Here is a 19,881-nt window from a genome sequence, read left to right as displayed (position 1 = left end):
CACACTTGTACGCACACAGTTGTAACAAAGGAACACAGGCACCAATCCATTTTGCTCATACTTTTTTTTTAATGTATCACAATGAGCAGGAAACATACTTGATGAAATATTTTCAAAGGAGTATATTCAATTACCATCTACAATCAACTTAACTAGGACAACAAGGTTCTTTTGTGACAAAAGTTTTTTTTTTCTTTAAAAGTTTTGAAGTTCCATGTGTGTATGTGTTTTTTTTTTTTTTTTGTTTGTATGTTAGTCTCCATGTAATTTGGTACAGTTTTGAAATCTTCATCATATAATTACAGTAACAAAAAAGCTAACAAGACTACAGTATAGAAAAGACATCAAGAACAACATTTTTTGGTTTAACTTGCTCTTTTGTTTTGTACATTGCAAGGCTGTTTTTTTCTACCCTCAGGTGGGCAAACTGGAGCCACAGAGCCATTGTGTACAGTATGTGGCTCGGAGAAAAAAAACAAAAAACAAAACAAAAAACAAAACTAAACATCGTCATGGCACCAGCAGTCACAAAAGGGCTGAAGGAGCTGGGCTCCATGTAACAGTTCATCTTTGAATTTGGAGCAACTAGTAGCTTTGTCTGTTTGCTTGCTTGTTTCGAATAACTTCTGAAAACTACAATACCCTCTTTCAATACTGAACCAGCGGATGGGACTGGCTGACTCCACCAGAGAGCTGCGGTCTGATTGGAGAGCGCTGATAAATGAGAAAGAAAAGGGAAAAAAAAAGCAAACACTGTTCCCTCCTTTCTAGGAGTGTGAAAACTAACAAAGAGGTGCTGGAATGGAGAGCTGGATGCAGGCTCCATCTGCAATAGTTCGGCTGTGGGTATTTAAAAAAAACGCCATTGGGCTCCAATGTCCATGAAAAAAATTCCCATTTTTTTAAATTTGTATTAAATATGATTTCAGAGCCGACTAAACCGTGCTTGCGGGTTCCCAAGCCCACCATCCAGTTTTCATTCACCTCAATTGTGATCTTGTCAAAAATTGCCCAAGAATTACCAAAAAAAAAAAAAAGTCAATATCTTGCTATAAATATATCTATAAATGTATACAGGTTTATTTTCACAGTGGGCAAAAATAATTTCCTATAGAGCAATAAGCTTTGTTTTGTGTCCGTGAAAACCAAGTATGCCAACCTATTTTGATGCTTCTCTGAAAAAGGTATCCAGCTGTCTTCTTGTGTGTTGTGCCGCATTAAAATGTACACTTAAGTGGGGGCACCCACCTGTAATTTTTTTTTTGTTAACTGCATAAAGCCTTGGCCACATTCATGTATTTAATTTAAAATAAAAACTGCTCAGTGCTTTATTTCCTTTTTTTTTTTTTTGTTACTTCACCTCTATTTAACCAGTTTCGCGGTTCAGTACTTTTGGCGCTTTTTTTACACGCAAAAAATTTAAAATAAAATATAACAAATAAAAAATAAAAATGAAAAAATGCTCTTCTGGGTCATACACAGTTGATCAGTCTGTCTGTTTGTCTGATCCAACCTGGAGCAAACAACATGACCTTTCTTTAGACAGATTAAAACCCAAGCAGAGTGCTTTGGAACTCAAACATAATCAAACACAAAAACATAAGAAACACAATTATACCATAAAGTGGCCAGGTCATAGTACAAAGATTTAAAAAAAAAAAGAAACACTTCAGTATTTCATATATAAAGCTAGTGTTAAAATATTAATTTATACAAAGAAAATGTCATATACAGAAATCAAAATAGCATACAAATTAACAGAACAAAGACACAGTAAACAGAAAAAGACATAAAACAAAGGGATCAACTGTACAACCTGTTTTTGTTTTTCTTGAAACTAAAAGTATTGACAGAGGGAGCAGTATTTTATAGATTTCAGGGGTGGCTAACTGGCAGTGGTTATGTTTGACCAATTTATCCAAAATGTTGGTGGCTAAAAGTGAACACAAAATCACATCTCTTTAAAATCATTTTATAAAAGCCAATCCTTTTTTGTATTTGGAGAACCATCAAGTGAGGTTTTTGACCTGTTTTTTAATTCCCAGTTTTATCTGGCAAACTGGTTTTAACTGTGGGAAAAAATTACCTTTGAATTTATTCTCAAGAAACACAGTTTCCAGGCACAACTTTCAACTTTCTCAAAGCCATAAGGGAGGTTTCACATATTTTGCTTTGGAATGAAAACATTCCTCACACTAGCACCAACAAGTCAACAAGTCTCATACTGTAGCTTGTTTAAGTGTTGAGAGATATGACCAAACCAGAGTTACCAGCTGTAAAGACAAATGCAACGTAATGCCCAGCGTACATGTTTTTGACCGACTACACCATATTTTTTTTTTTTTTTTTTTTTTTTTTGCAGGGAATCTTTTAAAATGGGCTACAAGCTTTCTAGTTCAGGAGCTTTCATCTTTTAATTGACACACGAACTACAAAAGAGGGAATTTGAGTCAATTTTGTCGTTTGCACTCTGTGCAAGTCAGGAATATAATATACACAACAGCTTACACCCACCTTGCAAATAACAGACACAATAAAAATCAGTCCTTGCTTTTAAAGTAAACAAACAAACAAAAATAAAATCTCCAACTTTATATTTTGGAATGCACTGTTTCTGTACAAACAATATAGATCATTGGCCTTCAACATTGGTTTGTTTAAAAAAAAAAAAAAAAGAAGGTAAAATCAGCCGAACTGTCCTTTGGAACGTATATTCACAGTCTTCAAAGTTCCGTTTATGCAACAAGAAAAAATAAATGAAAAAAGAGAAAGAGACAGGAAAAAATGGGTTTGTTGTTTCTGTTTTTCTTAAAGCTTAGCTGAAAAGAAAAACGAGTATGCATCTAGTTTTCTTGTTTTTTTTTTTCAAAAACTACATTAGCAGCAAAACGTACGTCTTCAGAGACCAGACCTTATACATTTTCTTAAAAAAAAAAACTGACTTTTGTTTTGTTGTTGTGACAGAAATGAACGATATCTAGATCAACATAACACAAGTGCCCCAAGTTTAACAAAGAGCGTTGGAACCCCGATCTTACAAACTGCAATGGCTCTATAATGGTGCTACTCCATAAAGCAAGGACAAGCGCCCTTTTTTGGTTTTTGGTATTCTTGTTATTTACTTAAAAAGCCACTTGTCTGCTTGCACAAGAAGCATAAACAGCAACTCAGATGCTAATACTCCTTTATTTTTAAAACTTTTTTATTATTTATTTATTTATTTTTTAAACAGCAACAAATTCTCAAGTATAAAGAACCCTCTTTTTCTCATCTTTATGCACCAATGGTGAAAGTGTTTTGTCTTTGGATTTTTTTGTTTTGTTTTAAAGCGTGAGAATTATTATTATTATTATTATTATTATTATTATTATTATTATTATTATTATTATTATTATTATTATTATTCATTTTCTTCTATGACAAAGAAGTTGAAATGAAAACGAAACAGACTGTAGCCACAGTACACAAAGAACAAACGTCTGTTCAACAGCTCAGCAGGAGAGACACACCTCCTCAGTGACTACAAAAGCAGAAAGAAAAAAACAAAAAACAGAGTGTTAAGTGCACGAAGGTAATACAGGTAAGTAGAATTACATATTTTCTTTAAAGTGTCACCCCCATGTTTTGACCAAAAAAATAACAGAAAATGAAAATAAATTGCTTGTTTTAGTCCCTACAAAATGGAGACACCTTTGACAACAAGAGGTGGTTGAATGAAAGACAGTTGAGAAACAGAGGATAGTCAGACAGAAATCAAAGTATAAACCAGTTACTGCCCCTAAATCTATTCTATCGGAATGACCAAGACAACATCCAATGAAGCGCCTTTAAAGTTGGACTATACAAAAGCTAAATGTACACAAAGTTTTTATTCATTCTACCATACTGTTTAAATTCATTTCCAATGCAACAATCTACTTAACACCAAAAATGTTCATATCTATCATAAATACACAGTTTTTTTTCCTAAAAAAAAAAAATCCTTTTTTCTTTTTTTTTTTTTGTTTTTTTTTTTTTGTTTTTTTTTTAAACCTACAAGTCCTCAACACTAATGGTGTCTTAAGTAAAGCGGGATGGGTTTGTTTCCTCAAATAATTTGTGTTTAAATTAAGCAGATCAGCTACCCTTTTTGAATCCCCAGAAAACTATGCCTTTAAAATACTGGTAGTATCATTTTTATTAAATTTGTAATACTTTCTGCCAGTTATATTATTCGTAAAAAAAAAAAAAAAAAAAAATTAACCTTTTTTTTTTTTTTATTAGTCAGGAACAAAAAAAACCCCAATGATTTTCTGTAACAAAAAAAAAGGTTGTGAGCTGTTGACCTGAGAATAAAATAGACATTACATTATTTTTTTTATTTTATTTTAGCAAGCCATTGGTATCTGAATGCTTAAGAAAGCAAGATAACTGTAAATGTAAGACTATTCTCCCATACATTAGATACTGGTTTTACTGTGCTATTAGGTGGGAATAGTTTTGCAAACAAAGGTAAATCTTTGAATGGAGTGAGGGGACCTTGTTGATCACTTTTTTTAGGCAGTTCATCGCTATACAGCATTCCTCGACTAACAGTACCCAAAAAACTTAACCGCAGTGGGGTTTTTTTTGTGTGTTGAAAGAAACAAAAACCAGCATGTCGATATGGGAAAACAATCCACTAACATTTAATTTTTGGTTACAAGCTTTGGAATTGCAGTTAATCTTTACACATTTTTTTTCTTCTGAAATTGGTTTGTATATTTTTTTTAAACATCACTTTTTTTCTTCTTTTAAATATTGTTCATCGTTGAAAGCTCTTTTACAATCTGATGGAGTCCGTTCCTACGCTAGCGAGACAACTACTACTGTCTTGGTGACAGCTCGGGTCTTGCGGCTCCTCTGTTTGCCTGCCCAGTCTGCCCGACGACTTCTGACTGGAGTCAGAGTCGGACTCGTCGGAAAAGACGTCTGTTGGTATCGAGGTCTGAACCCCTGAGGTGCTCAATGAACTTGAGGTAACCGTTGAAGGTGAGGATACTGGAGGAAAATAAGGAGGAGGAGAAGAAGTAGTTGTGGCCTTCCCAGCTAAAGCTCTGGTGAGGGGGGCCTGGGTCCAGGACTTGCTGGCGGTTGTCGTGTGCGAGGGGGTCGTTGTGATGGAGCACGATGATGACGGAGTGGTTGTTGGCAGGGGGGGTGGGCTGTTGTTGGTAGTGTGAGAGGCAGGCTGCGAGGTAGATGCGGTGTTAGGATCGGGGAAGCAGGCTGAAGAGTGAGGTAATAAACTAGTAGCGTGCTCTTTGGCATTTCTGGCTGATCGCTTGATTGTTCTGTGTTTGTGCAAGGCCGACTCCAGGTGTTGACTCAGGGCTTCATCTCCTTTCAGCGTGGTCTCGCAGGCCAGGCAGTCATAGCTGCCTCCCGAAGAGCCACCACTGCTAGGGGTGGGGACCCGAAGCAACATCTCTTGCATGTTTGCCACAGACTGACCGAAAAAGCAGATCGACTTCAGGTGACTGACCGCCGCCTCTTCCTTGCTGAAGATGGCTTGACACTTGCGGCAGGCCAGCCTGTACTGCACCTTGGGGACAATGTACTGGTCGAGGAGGTGGAGGTGATGGTGGGGTTTGTGGTGAGCTGCGCTTTTGCTTTCCGTCTTGTGCTGCTCAGAGGTTTGGTTCTGGATGGAGGAAGATGAGGGGGAGGAGGAAGAAGAGGCCTCGCCTTTCTGCTCTTCAGGTTTCGCTGGATCTTTGGCAGGTTCTTTGTGGTTCGGGTGGTTGGGGGTCACTGGCGTTGGAAGAGGGGCTGGCATTTGGCTTGCTTTGGGTTGCTGGAGCTGTTGTTGTTGTTGTTGTTGTTGCTGCTTCTGTTGCTGCTGTTGTTGTTGTTGTTGTTGTTGTTGTTGTTGTTGTTGTTGCTGATGCTGCTGCTGTAGCTGCCGCTGCTGTTGCTGGAGCGCCTCCTGCAGGCTTTGCTGATATTGCTGGTAATGCTGCAGCAAGGATCCTGGAGACAGTCCCATCAACGCTTGCGACAGAGACGGGTTGTAAGGAAACAGGCCCTCCATGCCATACATGGGTTGCAGGTAGCCCCCTTGCAAAGCCCCAGGGATCTGGGGTGCATAGTAAGGGGAGAAGCCTGGCATGAAGTAGGGTAGAAACTGGCTGGTAAGCAGGGCGGTAGGGTCTGAAGCTAGGGCTGTCTGCAGTGCTTGAAGCTGGGCTGGGTCCACCACATACTCCATGCCGGGTGTTGGTATGGAGGTGGCGGGCGCAGCAGGTTCGGGTTTCTCTTTCTTAGCTGTGGAGGTGGGCACTGCTGCTGCGGCAGCTTGCTGAGGCTGCTGCTGTTCCGTCTTGTCCTTGGCCTTGTCTTTCTCACGGGTCCTCTCAGTGTCGCGGTCCTTGGTGGGCTCGACCCGGGGGTTTGGTTGGGATGTGGAGGCGGTTGAGGAGGGGGCTGGGTGTGGAGTGGAGGTACTGCCCTGAGCCGGGCTGGGAGAGGCCAGGGAGGAGGAGGTGGGAGTCTTGTTGGGCAGTCCGGATGTTGGGAGGCTGGGTGAGGGCACACTGGTACCAGGCATGCTCAGGAGGTTAGAAGATTTTGGAGACATTAAAGCTGGAAGGCAGAACAAGTAGAGAAGTGAATGAGAGATATCGTAAATAACAATATTAACAAGTCTAAATCCCATATAAAAAAAAAAAAATCTGATTGATAATATCTTGAAAGCTTTATATATATATATATATATATATATATATATATATATATATATATATATATATATATATATATATATATATATATATATAATATATATAAAATAGACCTAAATCATCAAGTTAAGATTTGCATAACATTTGTTAAAAGAAAGGAATTAAACAACAGCATTTCTGGGTGCCTCGATAATAAAATCCACAGACTACAATTACGTGAACAATATGAATGGACATGAACAGTTGACTGCAGTGCATCATCTCATTCTGTATACATTCTATGATTCTGCAACTCATGATAGAGAACACCCCCTACTCACCACTTCATACTTATGCACAGTTTTTGGATGGAAATGTATTATATTTTAATATTTTTTTTTTTATCACATTCCACCAGAAATAACCCACCAAGATGCACAGATTCATTTCTGAGCAGCCATAGTAACATCACACTCCATCTCACTTACAATAGAGTCATTCAGGTGCAGAAAACAGATGAATAAACTCATTACAACCTTGTATTCTAGCAATCAGCAGTACCAATACCATGTTTGCTTCATAGGCTTGTGGTGTGCAAAACTCAGTTTACTGGTTGCCCATTCTAATCAGGCTAACTGAAATAAAGTTTATGTCATTAATGCTGAAATGTCTGCATTGCTGCCACTATAGAGTACGTACTTCCTCAGTCAAAATTGAGGTTCTGGAGCTAGAAGGTTGGATTTTTTCTAATACTCCTCTGTACCAACTGGTGAATGGCATTGATGTCAATGACAAGACTACTTTCTGCATGTTTACAACTATGGGATGGGATTAAATGCTAGCTGATTTAATAACTAGGAGCTGAGCAGCAGCAGGAGCAAAATCCTTGTGGAACCTACCTGTGTTTGATGAAGCAAAACCTGGTAAAGAGGGGCTGCTGACTCCTGGTAGCGGGACTGGGGGGATTCCCTGGAGAGTAGGGTAAGCAGAGGAGATGTTCAGAGCCTGGAGGGGTGAGTTATCAAACATGACCTGCTGCTGCGCCGCAAGCCCCAAGACCTCGTTGGCTTTCTTGATCCGGTCCAGCTCTTGCTGGGCCATCAGCTGGCGGACGGTGGCAGGGTCAAAGTACTCTTTTTCTTTGTCCAGTTGGCTCCCAATGGTGTCCTTCACCTTGGAGATGTGCTGCAGGGAGAAGATGTGGTCTCGCACTGAGTGCCGGGCACTGTACTTGATGCCACACAAAGTGCACTCTGTTTTTGGCCCCTCGTAAGATGTCTGGTTGATGCCGAAGTGCTTAGCCATGCTGAGTTTGGACTTTTTCTCCTTGGCCCGTGCATTCTGGAACCACACCTGCACCACTCTCTTTGGAAGTCCAATGTCATTGCCAAGCACCTCACATTCCAGCATGGTGGGTGTCCTGTAGTCATTGAAGCAGGACTTTAGCACCTTCAGCTGCAGGTTGGTCATTTGGGTTCGGTAGCGCTTTTGGCCTGGTCGGTCTTCCAGACTCTTGCTCCCAGAGGTGCTTGCACCAGGGCTGGGTGAACAGGGGTCTGCCATGCTGGAGGTTTCGCTATAATCTACCATGGTTTCATTTTCATAGTCCTTAGCGTAGTAACTGGTGGCAGGGCTCACCAGCCCTGAAGACATCTGGTCTTCATTATCCATTGAAAGGGCTGCCCCTCCAGATTTGGGCAGCAGGTCACCTGGAATGTGGCCTTGCTTTGTCTCACCAGCCATTCCAGTTGCACTATCATTGTCTGCGTTAGCTTCATCCCCAGTTGTAGTATCAGTGATAGCTGTGTTTACCGATGAGCAATCATCATTATCCAACTTGTTTTGATCAAAGCTCATGTTGACGGAGGATATGGTTGGGCTTTCAAAGTCCTCCATTCCTTCTACCTTGATAGAGGATGGGCTGAGGAGAGCCCGGGGGGACAGGTCAATGCCTTTGCTCATCGGTGACAAAGAGGAACAGTGCCCATCACTGTTTGAGGGGGGAAGGAGGGAATAGCCGGGGCCGTCCAGGGCTTCCCCTTTTAGCTGAAAACCTTCATGGTCTGGGAGCATGCTAGATAGAGACAGGTTATAGCCTGCACGCTTTGCTTCATGCCAGTGGCGTGATCTGATGTGGGCCTCCAGTGCAGTTTTGGCTTTAAAGAGAGCCCGGCAGAAAGGGCAGCGACGGTGGGCTTGGGCAGGCCCGACTGCCCGAAACTGTCCCTTCCTCTCCCGGGCCCGGGTGTTTTGGAACCAGACCTGCACTACCCTTTTCTTCAGCCCCACCTCGTGAGCAATGTGGTCTAGCATTTTGCGGGTGGGGTTAGAGTCAAGCAGGTATTTCTGGTAGAGGATCTCAAGCTGCTCTGGGGTGATGGTGGTACGGAGACGCTTGTCTCTATGAGGTTCCTCCCCGCTGTTCCCACTGTCATTCTCCCCAGGGCTCACCCCTGCCTTCTCCTCTAGCTTCCTCTTCAGGGAGTTCATGGTGGAGGTGGGAGTAGAGGGAGAAGTAGCTGAGCTGGAGGGGATCTGGGGCAGTGATCCAGAAAGCAGCTGGCTAGCCAGAAGGGGGTTATTGGGATCAAACAGCATGAAGGGCATGTCCATGGGCCGATCAAGGAACTGGGGGTGCATGAACTGATTCTGCACCGTGAGGAAGTGAAGCTGCTGGTGTTCCTGCCAGTGTTCGAAGGAGGGGAAGGCCAACTTGCACTGGTCACACTGGTAAGGGATTATCTGCATGTTTCCCAATTGCTGCTGTTGTTGCTGCTGCTGAGGGGTGGAGGTCAGGAGGGGATTGATGTTGACATGGGAGATCTGCGATGGACTAGGGCTGGCATTGGACACTGCTGGTCCGATCTGCTGCTGCTGAGATGGGGAAGGAGATGAGAGCTGTGGGGTCTTTGGTGTTGCCTGCACTTTCTCCTCTTGTAGTTGCTCAGGTTGTGGCTGCTGGGGGCTGTTTTGTTTGAGTGGACCCTGGTTCTCCTGTGTCTGGTTTTGAGAGAGCGGTTCAGCTGACTGCTTTGTCTTCTCATCGTAGGAGTTCTGTTTAGTAGTGGAGACAGCTTCTTCCTTCTCCAAGGAAGATGTTGCCGGGTTCATATTGGAAAAAGAGACAGAGGATGCAGGGAGAGGGCAGAGATTGGAGGAGGAGGAGGAGCAAGGCAAGGGAGTGCTACAGGAGGAGCCTGACGGAGTGTTATATTCATGCATGGCATCCATAGAGTCTTCATTCTGACTGTCATATTGCCCCTCATCGTCCTCATCTTTGTAGCACAGCTTCTTTTGGTGCTTGATGAGATCGAAAATTCGCTGGAAAACCAGGCTGCACTTTTTGCACTGGTAATTGAGGTTGGTGGTGCGAATGTAGCGGTCGTTGGACAGCTCCTTCCTCTCTCCCTCTTTCCCACCATCACTTTGATTCTCGTAGTTCTTACGGGCTTTCTGGCGGGCATTTTGGAACCAGACCACGATGACCCGTGTAGGGAGATTCAACAGGTTAGACAGCTGTTCAAACTCATCGTCCTTTGGGTATGCATTAGCATCAAAGAAATCCTGCAGGACCCTCAGCTGGTAGTCAGTGAACCTGGTCCTGGACGATCTCTTGGACCCATAATACTCTGCTCTCTGGGGCTCTGGGGAAGGTGGTTTGGAGTCAATCTTAGGCTCTTCCAGGGTGGTAACAGGTGGGTTGTTGAAGTTATAGGGAGAATCTTTGTTGCGTTGGCGCTCCTTGAAGAGTGTGTTGCGGAACCAGTGCTTGATGACCTTCTGGGCCAGGCCAGACTTGTCTGCCATCTCCTTAATCTGGTCTTCATTGGGAGAGTTGTTAATATCAAAATACTGCCGCAGGACCCGTAGCTGATCGTCAGTGATGCGAGTTCGGGGCCTCTTATTTTGCTGCTGCTGCTGGAGCATGGCAGGGGTTAGCTGTTGTTGGTAGAGCTGAGCCAGGTCAGTTGACAGGGGTTCCATAGAGGACATCTGCGTGGGCAAGGATGGCAGAGGCATGGATTGCATCATAAGTGGTGAAAAGAGGGGGAGCTCCATGGACATAGACTGTTGGGTCATTGGTACGGGAGGCTGTGGGGTGGAGATGGCAGGTGGGGTGATGGGGGGTACAACAGTTTGGATGTTTGGAGTAGGAGCTGGCTGGGGTGGGGGTGGAGGAGGTGGTGGGGGTGGAGGAGGCGGTGGAGCAGTTTCAGGAGTCTGGGGTCTGATGGGATAGAGCTTGTCATAGTGCTCCCTGTACTCCTTGGCAAACCTCTCCAGGGACCGGAAGGGGAAGAAGGCTTGGTGGACATGCTCCTGGTGACTCTTCAGGATCAATATGTTGGAAAAGAGCTTCCCACAGGCCTCACACTCCAACTTCTCTAAACCCTCCTTCAACTCGGCACCTCGGTTGCTGTTGCTGTGGCCGCTTGCCACTGAAACGCCGACCAGTCCAGCCTTTTTCTGAACCTTCTGCTTGTTCTCGTTGTACTGGATTACCAACTCAAAGCCAAAGTTCTCCAGAAGGGCCTTGGTGGCATTCCCTCGGGCATCAGAGGCAATCCTAGGAGGAAGAAAGCCAGACTCTGAGCACCCAGAAGCTGATGTCTGCTGCTGCTCTTTCTTATCTTTGGTTTTCTCCAAAGTGCCTTCTTTAGACAGAAAACTTCTGTCCTCCATCTTCTCATTCATTTCTTTGTCTCTTTGTCCTTCCCTTTCTTTATCAATGTGACACTGTGGCTTTGGTTTTTTCTCAGCTTGGTGGTGGAGCGATGCATTCTGCTGGAGCAAAGCTAATTGCCCCTGTTGTTGTTGCTGCTGCTGTTGGTGCTGCTGCTGCTGCTGTTGGTGATGGTGAATTAGCTGCTGCTGAAGACAAGTCTGCTGTGCTTGTTGCTTAAGATCCTCCAGCAAGGAGGAGGAGGACCCAGGCAGGCTAAGGGATGAGCTGCTAATCGGCAGGTTAATCTCCGGGTTGAGCTGAAACTCGGCTCCTGGGATGTAAAAAGGGAAGAGCAACTGTTGCTGCTGGAGCTGCATCAGGGCTTCAGTGGTCATGGGGAAGTGCTGCAGGAGTGCTGGGTTGAAGAGCTGGGACTGGATCAGGGCAGCTTGCTGTTGAAGCTCTTGCTGAAGCTGGGCCTGAGCCTGGGCTTGAGCCTGAGCTAACTGTTGCTGTTGTTGCTGCTGCTGCTGCTGCTGCTGCTGCTGCTGCTGCTGCTGGAACTTCAGTTGCTGCTGCTGCTGCTGCTGCTGCTGCTGTTGCTGTCCCCTAGAGGACAGCACATCTGCCAACTTCTTCTTCTTTGCCTCTCTGTTTTCTGAAGGGGAAGGGAGGCCAGCCACAGAGGGCATCCCATGGTTATCTACTGGATGATGTTGTGGCACTTGACTCCCCCCCAACATGCTTTGGGAGTTCTGGCCCACAGCAGAAGAACTGTTGCTGGTGGTCGTCACAGTGTTGGTAGCTGAATTTGGGCTGGGTGTAGAAGTGCCCACTGAGGAGACGCCACCACCAGGAGCGCACCCACCAACATTGGTGGTGCTGGCTCCTGCTGCCTCCAGCTTTGCAGCCCTAGCTTTGGTCTGGTGGAGGACAGAGCGCATGTGTATCTCCAACGTGGAGCTCTGGCTGTAGGCCACGGTGCAGGTGCTGCACTTGTACGGCTTGTTGTCTGGGCTGTTGGCAGGCTCAGGCTGGCCGGTGGTGGACTCCTGCAAGGCTCTCTTGACCTTGTGCAGGTGGGAGACAGAGTTATAATGGACTAGGAGAATGTTCTTCTGGGTGAAGGACTCCTTGCACACTGTGCACTTAAAGGGCCTAGATGGGTCCAGGAACTTCTCCAAGGTGAAGTTGGGGCCCTTTCGGAAGGGCAGAGCTCTCTTAGGTTCTGATCCGGAGTCTTCCATCATGGATCCTGAGTCACTGCCGACCGGGCTTGGTTTTTCCTCTGGATCACTCTCCTCACATTCCTTTTCATCCTCTCCCATAGGTCCCTGATCGTCTCCCAAAGAAGGATCCCCCATGACCATTAAATCACCATTGATCAGCAAGCCTCCATAAAGTTGCTGTATGTCAGCTTCACTTAGCTCCAAGTGGCTGGTCTCTAGGTGCTTCTTCAAGGCTTGCAGGGTCCTGAAGCTGCGCTGGCAGAGGCAGCACATGGTAGCCGCTCTGATGACATGGTATTGTGAGTGAAGCTGTAGCTTCTCCACTGTCTTGAAGGCCAAGCTGCACTGGTTGCAACGGTACTTATAGACATGACGGTCTGAGACGGGGAGCTGGGGCCTCTTGTTGTGCACATCGTTGAAGTGTGTCTGGAGCGCATTGGATGATTTGAAGACCTGGTTGCACCCCTTCTTCCAGCAGAGGAACCCAGCGCCATCTTCCTTTGCCGATCCCTGGTCTTGCAGTGGGGATGTGCGTGCCTCTATACCTTCCGAAGGCTGGGGGGCTTTCTCAGGCTCGGACTCCGAGGTTTCTGCTGAACAATAAAAAGATAATTCAAATGAATTACAGTGGCTCCCACGAAGGCCGACTCTTGTAATAGAAATTAATTTCCATTGCATAGACCAAAACGAGGACACTTCATCTTGTTCTCTTGGGGTCCTCGTTGCATGTACCACCTCACTTTGAAAAAGCATGTCCCCCAGGGTAGGTTTTTTAACATTTATTTTGCAGGACAAAAATTAAGAATTAATTCAGTGGCTCCCCCTGACGCAGATAGAGCATTCTTTTTCATTTGCCTCATGACTTTCGTTCAACTAATGTTTGGCATAAAGTCACCCCGATTTTGAGATGTTGCATTCCCAGCACAAAGCACCAAACAAACATTTGTTCTTTCCCTTTTGTGTATCATTTTAATTCATGCCTTCATTTTTACAATATAATGTGGTAGAATACCCTATGACTTTTAAAACATGCTCATTACTTTTGCCTCCTGGTTTGAAATGTGCTATTATTTTAATCCCAATGCTCCTAATTTAATTGCACTGCCCCACTACTGAACTCTCTTCAGAAAAAAATCTCCAGCTCCTTCAGAACATCATTTTGCTGTATGCCTCTGCCCAAGTAATAGTCCATATTGCTGTTTTACAACAATAACAGTGAGAGACTTTTATTTGCACAGATATGCTATAATATGACATTCAAATTGAACAAGATGCAGTTGTGAGCAACAGTACACAAGAACCAGGAACAATAAGCAGTGAGAATGTTCTAAAAGCCATACAAAGTGTTTTGTAAAACAGACTAACCCGTTTGCAGCAACAAGTGGAATGGAACTGCTTATTAGCGACAGGTTACATTTTTAGACACGGACTGACCTGGTTGCTTATTTGAGTCGTCAGCGCTAGAGTTGGCTGCTGCCTGAGACGGTTTCTGTCCATCCCGTTCTGGGCCTGGCACTGGTAAGAACATGCTTGCAGGCAGAACCTCTGATGCTGTTACCTGTAGAATAAAACACAAAGCCCAAATATTAACTGCTGCCCAGCATTTTGATATTGTTAGTAAGCTTCCCTGGTCTAGCTAATTCTAATTTGGTGCTACTGCAAAAAAAGGAAAAGTACTCTAGCATCAGCATAATACATAGATACTGTAAAATAACCTACTAACTATATTTAATGCTCAGTGATTTAACTGCCAGCCACTGTGGGATTCCTACAATTCTTTCTGCCCTCTATAAAAGTCAATTTGACCCTTGAAATGCATTATTTGCGTCATTGCATGTAGCTGAAGGTGTTACACCACTGACCTAATTCAGTTCTTTATTTTGATGCAGTAATACTGAAATATCACAATTATATTGCTGAAATAATATTATATCAATAGACAGGATTACTGTATTACTCAGATCCTAAAGTTCTCTAAATAGTATGAAGCAGTAGCATTATACATTTCCTGACAGTAATGCTGGTAATATTATGGGGGAATGCTTCAGCAAGGGTGTCTGAGTGTGTGTGTGTGTGTTTGTGTGTGTGTGTTTTTGTAAAATTATTCCTCTCTGGTTAAACCAACACTTCTGATAAATTTCTTCAGCCTCCGTAAGACACTATTATTTTTTACTTTATTTACCATCTCGGCATTCACACTTTGATCACAAGCAGTGCATCATGGGCCTAGAAACTTCCGCTACAGCCAATTAGTGAGATGGGCTGAAAGGCCTACCTTGGACGACTAAAAAGCTTATTAGGGCGCCTAATTAAATCACTCTTCCTTGTAAAAGCTGCATCTCATCCCTGTTGAATGGAGCAATGTGGAGGGATGCCGTCATACTCTACAGTAAGAGTGTGGTGCAGAACTTCATTGGCTAGCAAAAATAGTGACTAACTAGGGGAAAGTGCTCTAGGGTTCCTGTGCGAATAAGACTGTGATGGACTGCAGAGTGGTAACCAACAGGGAAAGGCTTAGATGACTGGGCAATATAATGAACCCATTGGCAGGGTCCAGAGAAACAGAAACGTACAGATATATTATACATGGCATGACAACTGCCAATAGAGGCAAATCATGAAGGCACTTATTCAAAGTGACAGATCCTTAAGGTGTTTAGATTATTCTTCATCATTGAGTTGAAACAGGGAGATGCAGCTTTTCTATATTATAGAATACATGACAGGGATCTCATAATGCCTTAATAAATCATATATATATATATATATATATATATAAACTTATATAGTTTTATTTTTTATATATATATATATAATATATATATATAAAAAATAAACTTCAACCATGCATGCACATATATATATATATATATATATATATATATATATATATATATATATATATATATAGCATGTATATATATATTATATATATATAGTGTGCATGCACATGAAGTTTATTTTTTAAACTGTCCAACCTCTGCATGTACTGTAGATAGACAGACAGACAGATAGATATAATATGCAGCTGTATACTCTAATTTTTCAAGTTTTTAATTAGACGATCAAGGAGCAATGAATATTGATTAGAAAGTGAGACAACAGCGGCAGGGTTTTCTCTGCACTCAAAAGGCTGAAGTCAATCATGTGTGAATGACAGTGCCCCCCCCCCTAAAAAAAGACAATAATTCATCACAAGCTCTCATTAGCAGGCCCCTATTTAACAATAATCAGTGACTGAGATTCGAAGAGGCTGGAAGACGCGGTACTGTCGGCTTCACCTTCCTTCAATTAACTCCCAAACCAGAATAATCAGCTTCGCTCCCCATTCTGCATTTCAATATGCAGCATCTCCCACTCCCCCCCCCTACATTTACCACTGAAAAAGATCATCCAGACCCTTCAATATCCACTGTGGTGCTGCACCCTTCCTGCACGCATACAGTACCTAACCATCTTCTTACCACAGCAAAACTTTCTTTTTCAGAATGAAAAAAACAAAAACAAATACAACACTTTACAATGAACAATTACGATTTACTAATGTAAAAGCCCTCGTTGGAAATATCTGCTATGTATGCTCCCTGCAATATTTGATTATAAAACTATAATGTGTATAGAAGGGTAAACTATGGGATAATGAAGTTAACTGTTACCCAGTGTACTTCAAAGAAAACCTGAGAGGACCAAAAATGCACATACCCCATTTTTTGCAATAGGTTTGATAAAACATTTGGGATGCACCAGCTGAGATATTTATTTCATGGGGGCTGGGGAAAGAAGGGAAGGGATGAAATAGCATGATCACGTGCCTTTGCAGAAAGAAGAAATCACACTGAACTGCTCCCCTGTCATTCCAAACACAAACTGAGCAATCCAAAACTGTCTGCCCAGCCTGTCATAGCCACCAGCTATTACTAATCGACTGACAATTAGAGACATCTGGCTCAACAAAGCAAACCACAAAGATGTTTCCGTGGGCTTCTTTCTGTACAGCTGTGAGCGGATTCTATTTATAAAGGTGAAGTTTCTTTCCTGCTGAAGCACTTTGGAGGGGTGAAGGGTTAAGGGATGAAGTAAATACTCTTTTCCCCCGATCTTCATGCAATTAGTATAATCATGGAAGATAGAGGAAAGAAAGAGAGGCATAGAGGGGTTTTTTTTAAAACTAAAAGTGCCAAATTAATGCAGCCCAGTGCAGAAAGTTAAAAATAAATAAATAAATAAATAAATAAATAATAATAACAACAACAGTGATTTCCATTACAAAGTGGACTGTTTCTAGACAACTGCTTCATTAGGCAAGCGGAGGCACACACCGAGAGTACCCCCAAGGTCACTTTTAATTTAGACCATCTAATTGGCAAACACAGTTCAAAATGGCTATCATCGAACTAGACTCAGAATTAATGAAGCACAATTATTTTCATTACCCCTATCTCAGACAGACAGCAAATGAGACACAGAGAGTGAGGGAGCGAGAGTGCAGGAGCGCAGAAAAAGAGAGAGGCAGAGAGAAAGGGAGGGAGGGAGAGAGAGAGAAAAAGCGAGCGAGAAAGCACATCTTTATGCATAGTCGGCAAGAAATAAAAGTCACCTATTTCAGAATTCATTACGCCCATCTGAGAGAGACATGGGAAAGGAGAGAGCATTTTTCAATTTATTTCCAAAAAAAAAAAAAAAAAGCTGGTTTTAATGCGCATTATATTATCTCGGCTTCTCTCTCTCCAGACTTTTTTTTTTTTTTTTTTTTTTTTAAAGCTCGGTGCATTACCTCAGAAAAAAAAAAAAACAGGTTTTGCTGCCTTACATACTAATGTGCTAGCCATTTCTCTTCTGGTTGTTATTTTTGAGTGGAAGGAAGGGATGAACAACTGCTGGGTCAATCATGAAACCACTGAATTACAAAACTAGATCGACTTGGCCGTACTACCCTATGAATTTGGGGATTGCTGTAAAGACAGAAACTGTCTGGACTGATAAATTTGAGATTTGGGGCAAAATCCCACTAACTAGAGTGCAACAAACAGATCAGGAAGTATTTGCAAGGAAGCCACTTCGATATTATTCACAGTCCGTCAACACATTTCTTAAGTTTAAAATAATTGTGGGGCAGCTGTTCTGGTTATTGAGTACGAGGTGCCACAGAGGTTTACATTTCTTTTTTTTTTTTAAGAATACACATTGGCACACAGACTCACCGTGGCGATGAGCTTCTCTACACAGTCTGGTGCCACACTGTGCAGGTGGGTAAGGTGGAACTGCAGGTGGGTTTTGTTGTTCAGCATGTCCTGACAGAGAGGGCAGCGGAACATGGGCTGGACCGAGTGCTGCGTCATCACATGCATCCTGATGCGGTTCACATCTGTGTTGCTGTACTTACAGTATGGGCACTGGTACATCTGAGAGGAACACAGCAAGTACAGAAGTGTTGACGGCATTGCTGGCTTCACTGCGAGCAGGTAGCAACACCCAGCACAGTAGCCATTACCTGGCAGATAACTCACCATGGGGATACATGCAAAATATATAATATGGAACCACAGTGGTAATATTTTCATATTTATGACTAGTTACAAGCTTCTGGTAATACACTGTAACACCCTATCAGTGTGCTACCCTACCATGTCTGGACAGCTGTACACAATCTGATCCAAATGCATGGCTGTTGATGGTGTGGTCTGCTTATGGTTAAGCTATGGTTTCTTCAGGATAATGCACTGGAATTATAATAGTATCTCTGGAATTATAATGGGATTTTCAAACTGTTTTGGAAAAGATGCAAGAAAGAAATGCTGCCTTTCTTGATCCCAGTTTGCTCTCTTACCTGCTCAACAGAAGTCTGGTCTGTCGTCCTGGGACGCTTGGAGGCAAGGGGGGCCTCTGTTGCCCCAGACCCTGAAGAAGGTCGTTTGGAGGGGAGTGAGGAGTCCGTCTGGTCCTTCTCCACCAGAATGGATGCTGCTGGACAAAACAAAAGATGGGTAATTGAAGATGGGGCTCAGCCTGACAAAATGGTTTCATTCTTCAGCAAGAGGGTGTCACTTATTAAGTCTCGCTTCCAAGTACAGTAATCTATAGTGAATCCGCTGGTCACATATCTGCCCTAACCATTTATCCATCATGAGGAACCTCTTCAGAAACATTAGTTTATTATTGAACATAGAACATTACTTCAGATATTGTAGATCCTATCAAAGTTTTCGTACACTGTGTTGTACGTGCTGCGTACTCTGCCATTGCTGGTAGTGTCATGTAAGCTGTTCAGTGTGTTGATATGTAAATAAATCCTGTTCACCTGCAGAGCGAATCAGCTTCAACCTCCTTCTCAATCTCCTACCTGTCATTCAGCAGCGAATCCGTGCACCCACACAGCAGACTGCTACTCTGTCACAAGCATTAATACACAATATTTTTCTAAACAAGGGATTTAGAAGTGTTCCCTAATAAAAGCTGAATCTCAAAACAATAATTGTGTGAATATAGTAATTGTTACCGCTGTGTATAATGGTATTTAAAACAGGATTCATTCATCTGACTTTTTACACCTCCACCCTTACTCTAGTCCCACTGCAGTCGGATAGGCGACGGATTACTACAGTGTTATTTTATGTTTCTTTTTGTTTTAATTGCTGGGAAAACAGCACCATCTATACCAGGTTTTGGTAGTACAGATTTAATATACAGTGCCCACCACCCCAAGAAAGCAGAGATGATACATTTCAGTAAGCCAACCAAAAAATTAATTACAACAAAACCACAAAATTATTATTGTAACCCTACAGCCAGACTGCCACTCCACAAATTAAAATGACATATAAAATTATACAGTGTGGCTGCGGTGGATGGGGACAAAATTATTCTTCCTGACATCCCTGTAAAGGGCTGTTCAGTTTAAAATAAACAATGCCTTACTCTCTACCAGCAGACTGTAAGGAGAAGAGTCACATTCAGCTATTTTTAACTGTAATTTTACTAATCAAGTATTTAGACATTTACGTCGCTTAATAAAAGGTATCCTAGCAACCCCCAGCCACTGCAGATTGAACCTAAAATAAGACAGCACTAGAGTGAGAATGTGAGAAGTTAAATGTGGCCTAGTGTCTCGGAGCTTGGAGGTAAACTGTGGAGCCTAGTAATTAGAATTGGAGGGACTAAGAGGAAAGTAGTGTGGCCTAGTGGTTAGAGTGAGGGATTAAGGGTGGTGACAGTATGGCATTGTAGTTAGAGCTAAACGAGTAAGAGGTAAGCAGTCTGCAAGTTTCAATATCCTTAATCTTAACTACGTGTCCCCCTAGGCATATCC

General features: G+C 42.9%; 1 protein-coding gene across 4 annotated transcripts in view; it reads right to left on the bottom strand.

Annotated features, from left to right (window-relative positions):
• Positions 1-907: 907 nt before the first annotated feature.
• The window catches only part of LOC121296454 (zinc finger homeobox protein 3-like), a 146,467-nt gene continuing 127,493 nt past the window's right edge, over positions 908-19,881 (bottom strand). The window contains exons 6-10 of one of the 4 annotated variants that reach the window (XM_041222044.1): positions 18,403-18,539; positions 17,777-17,977; positions 14,010-14,133; positions 7,580-13,168; positions 908-6,603 (exon numbers count right to left, since the gene is read on the bottom strand). In XM_041222044.1, coding sequence (XP_041077978.1) covers positions 4,802-6,603; positions 7,580-13,168; positions 14,010-14,133; positions 17,777-17,977; positions 18,403-18,539 — 7,853 coding nt within the window. In that variant the 3' untranslated portion in view covers positions 908-4,801. The remainder of the gene's footprint in view (positions 6,604-7,579; positions 13,169-14,009; positions 14,134-17,776; positions 17,978-18,402; positions 18,540-19,881) is intronic. The other 3 variants (XM_041222045.1, XM_041222046.1, XM_041222047.1) reach the window with 3 other exon arrangements.

The sequence above is a fragment of the Polyodon spathula genome, chromosome 21 (assembly GCF_017654505.1).
Source record: "Polyodon spathula isolate WHYD16114869_AA chromosome 21, ASM1765450v1, whole genome shotgun sequence".
NCBI lineage: Eukaryota > Metazoa > Chordata > Actinopteri > Acipenseriformes > Polyodontidae > Polyodon > Polyodon spathula.
Note: the sequence above shows the minus strand (reverse complement) of the source record. Positions and strands in the feature narration are given on the sequence as shown.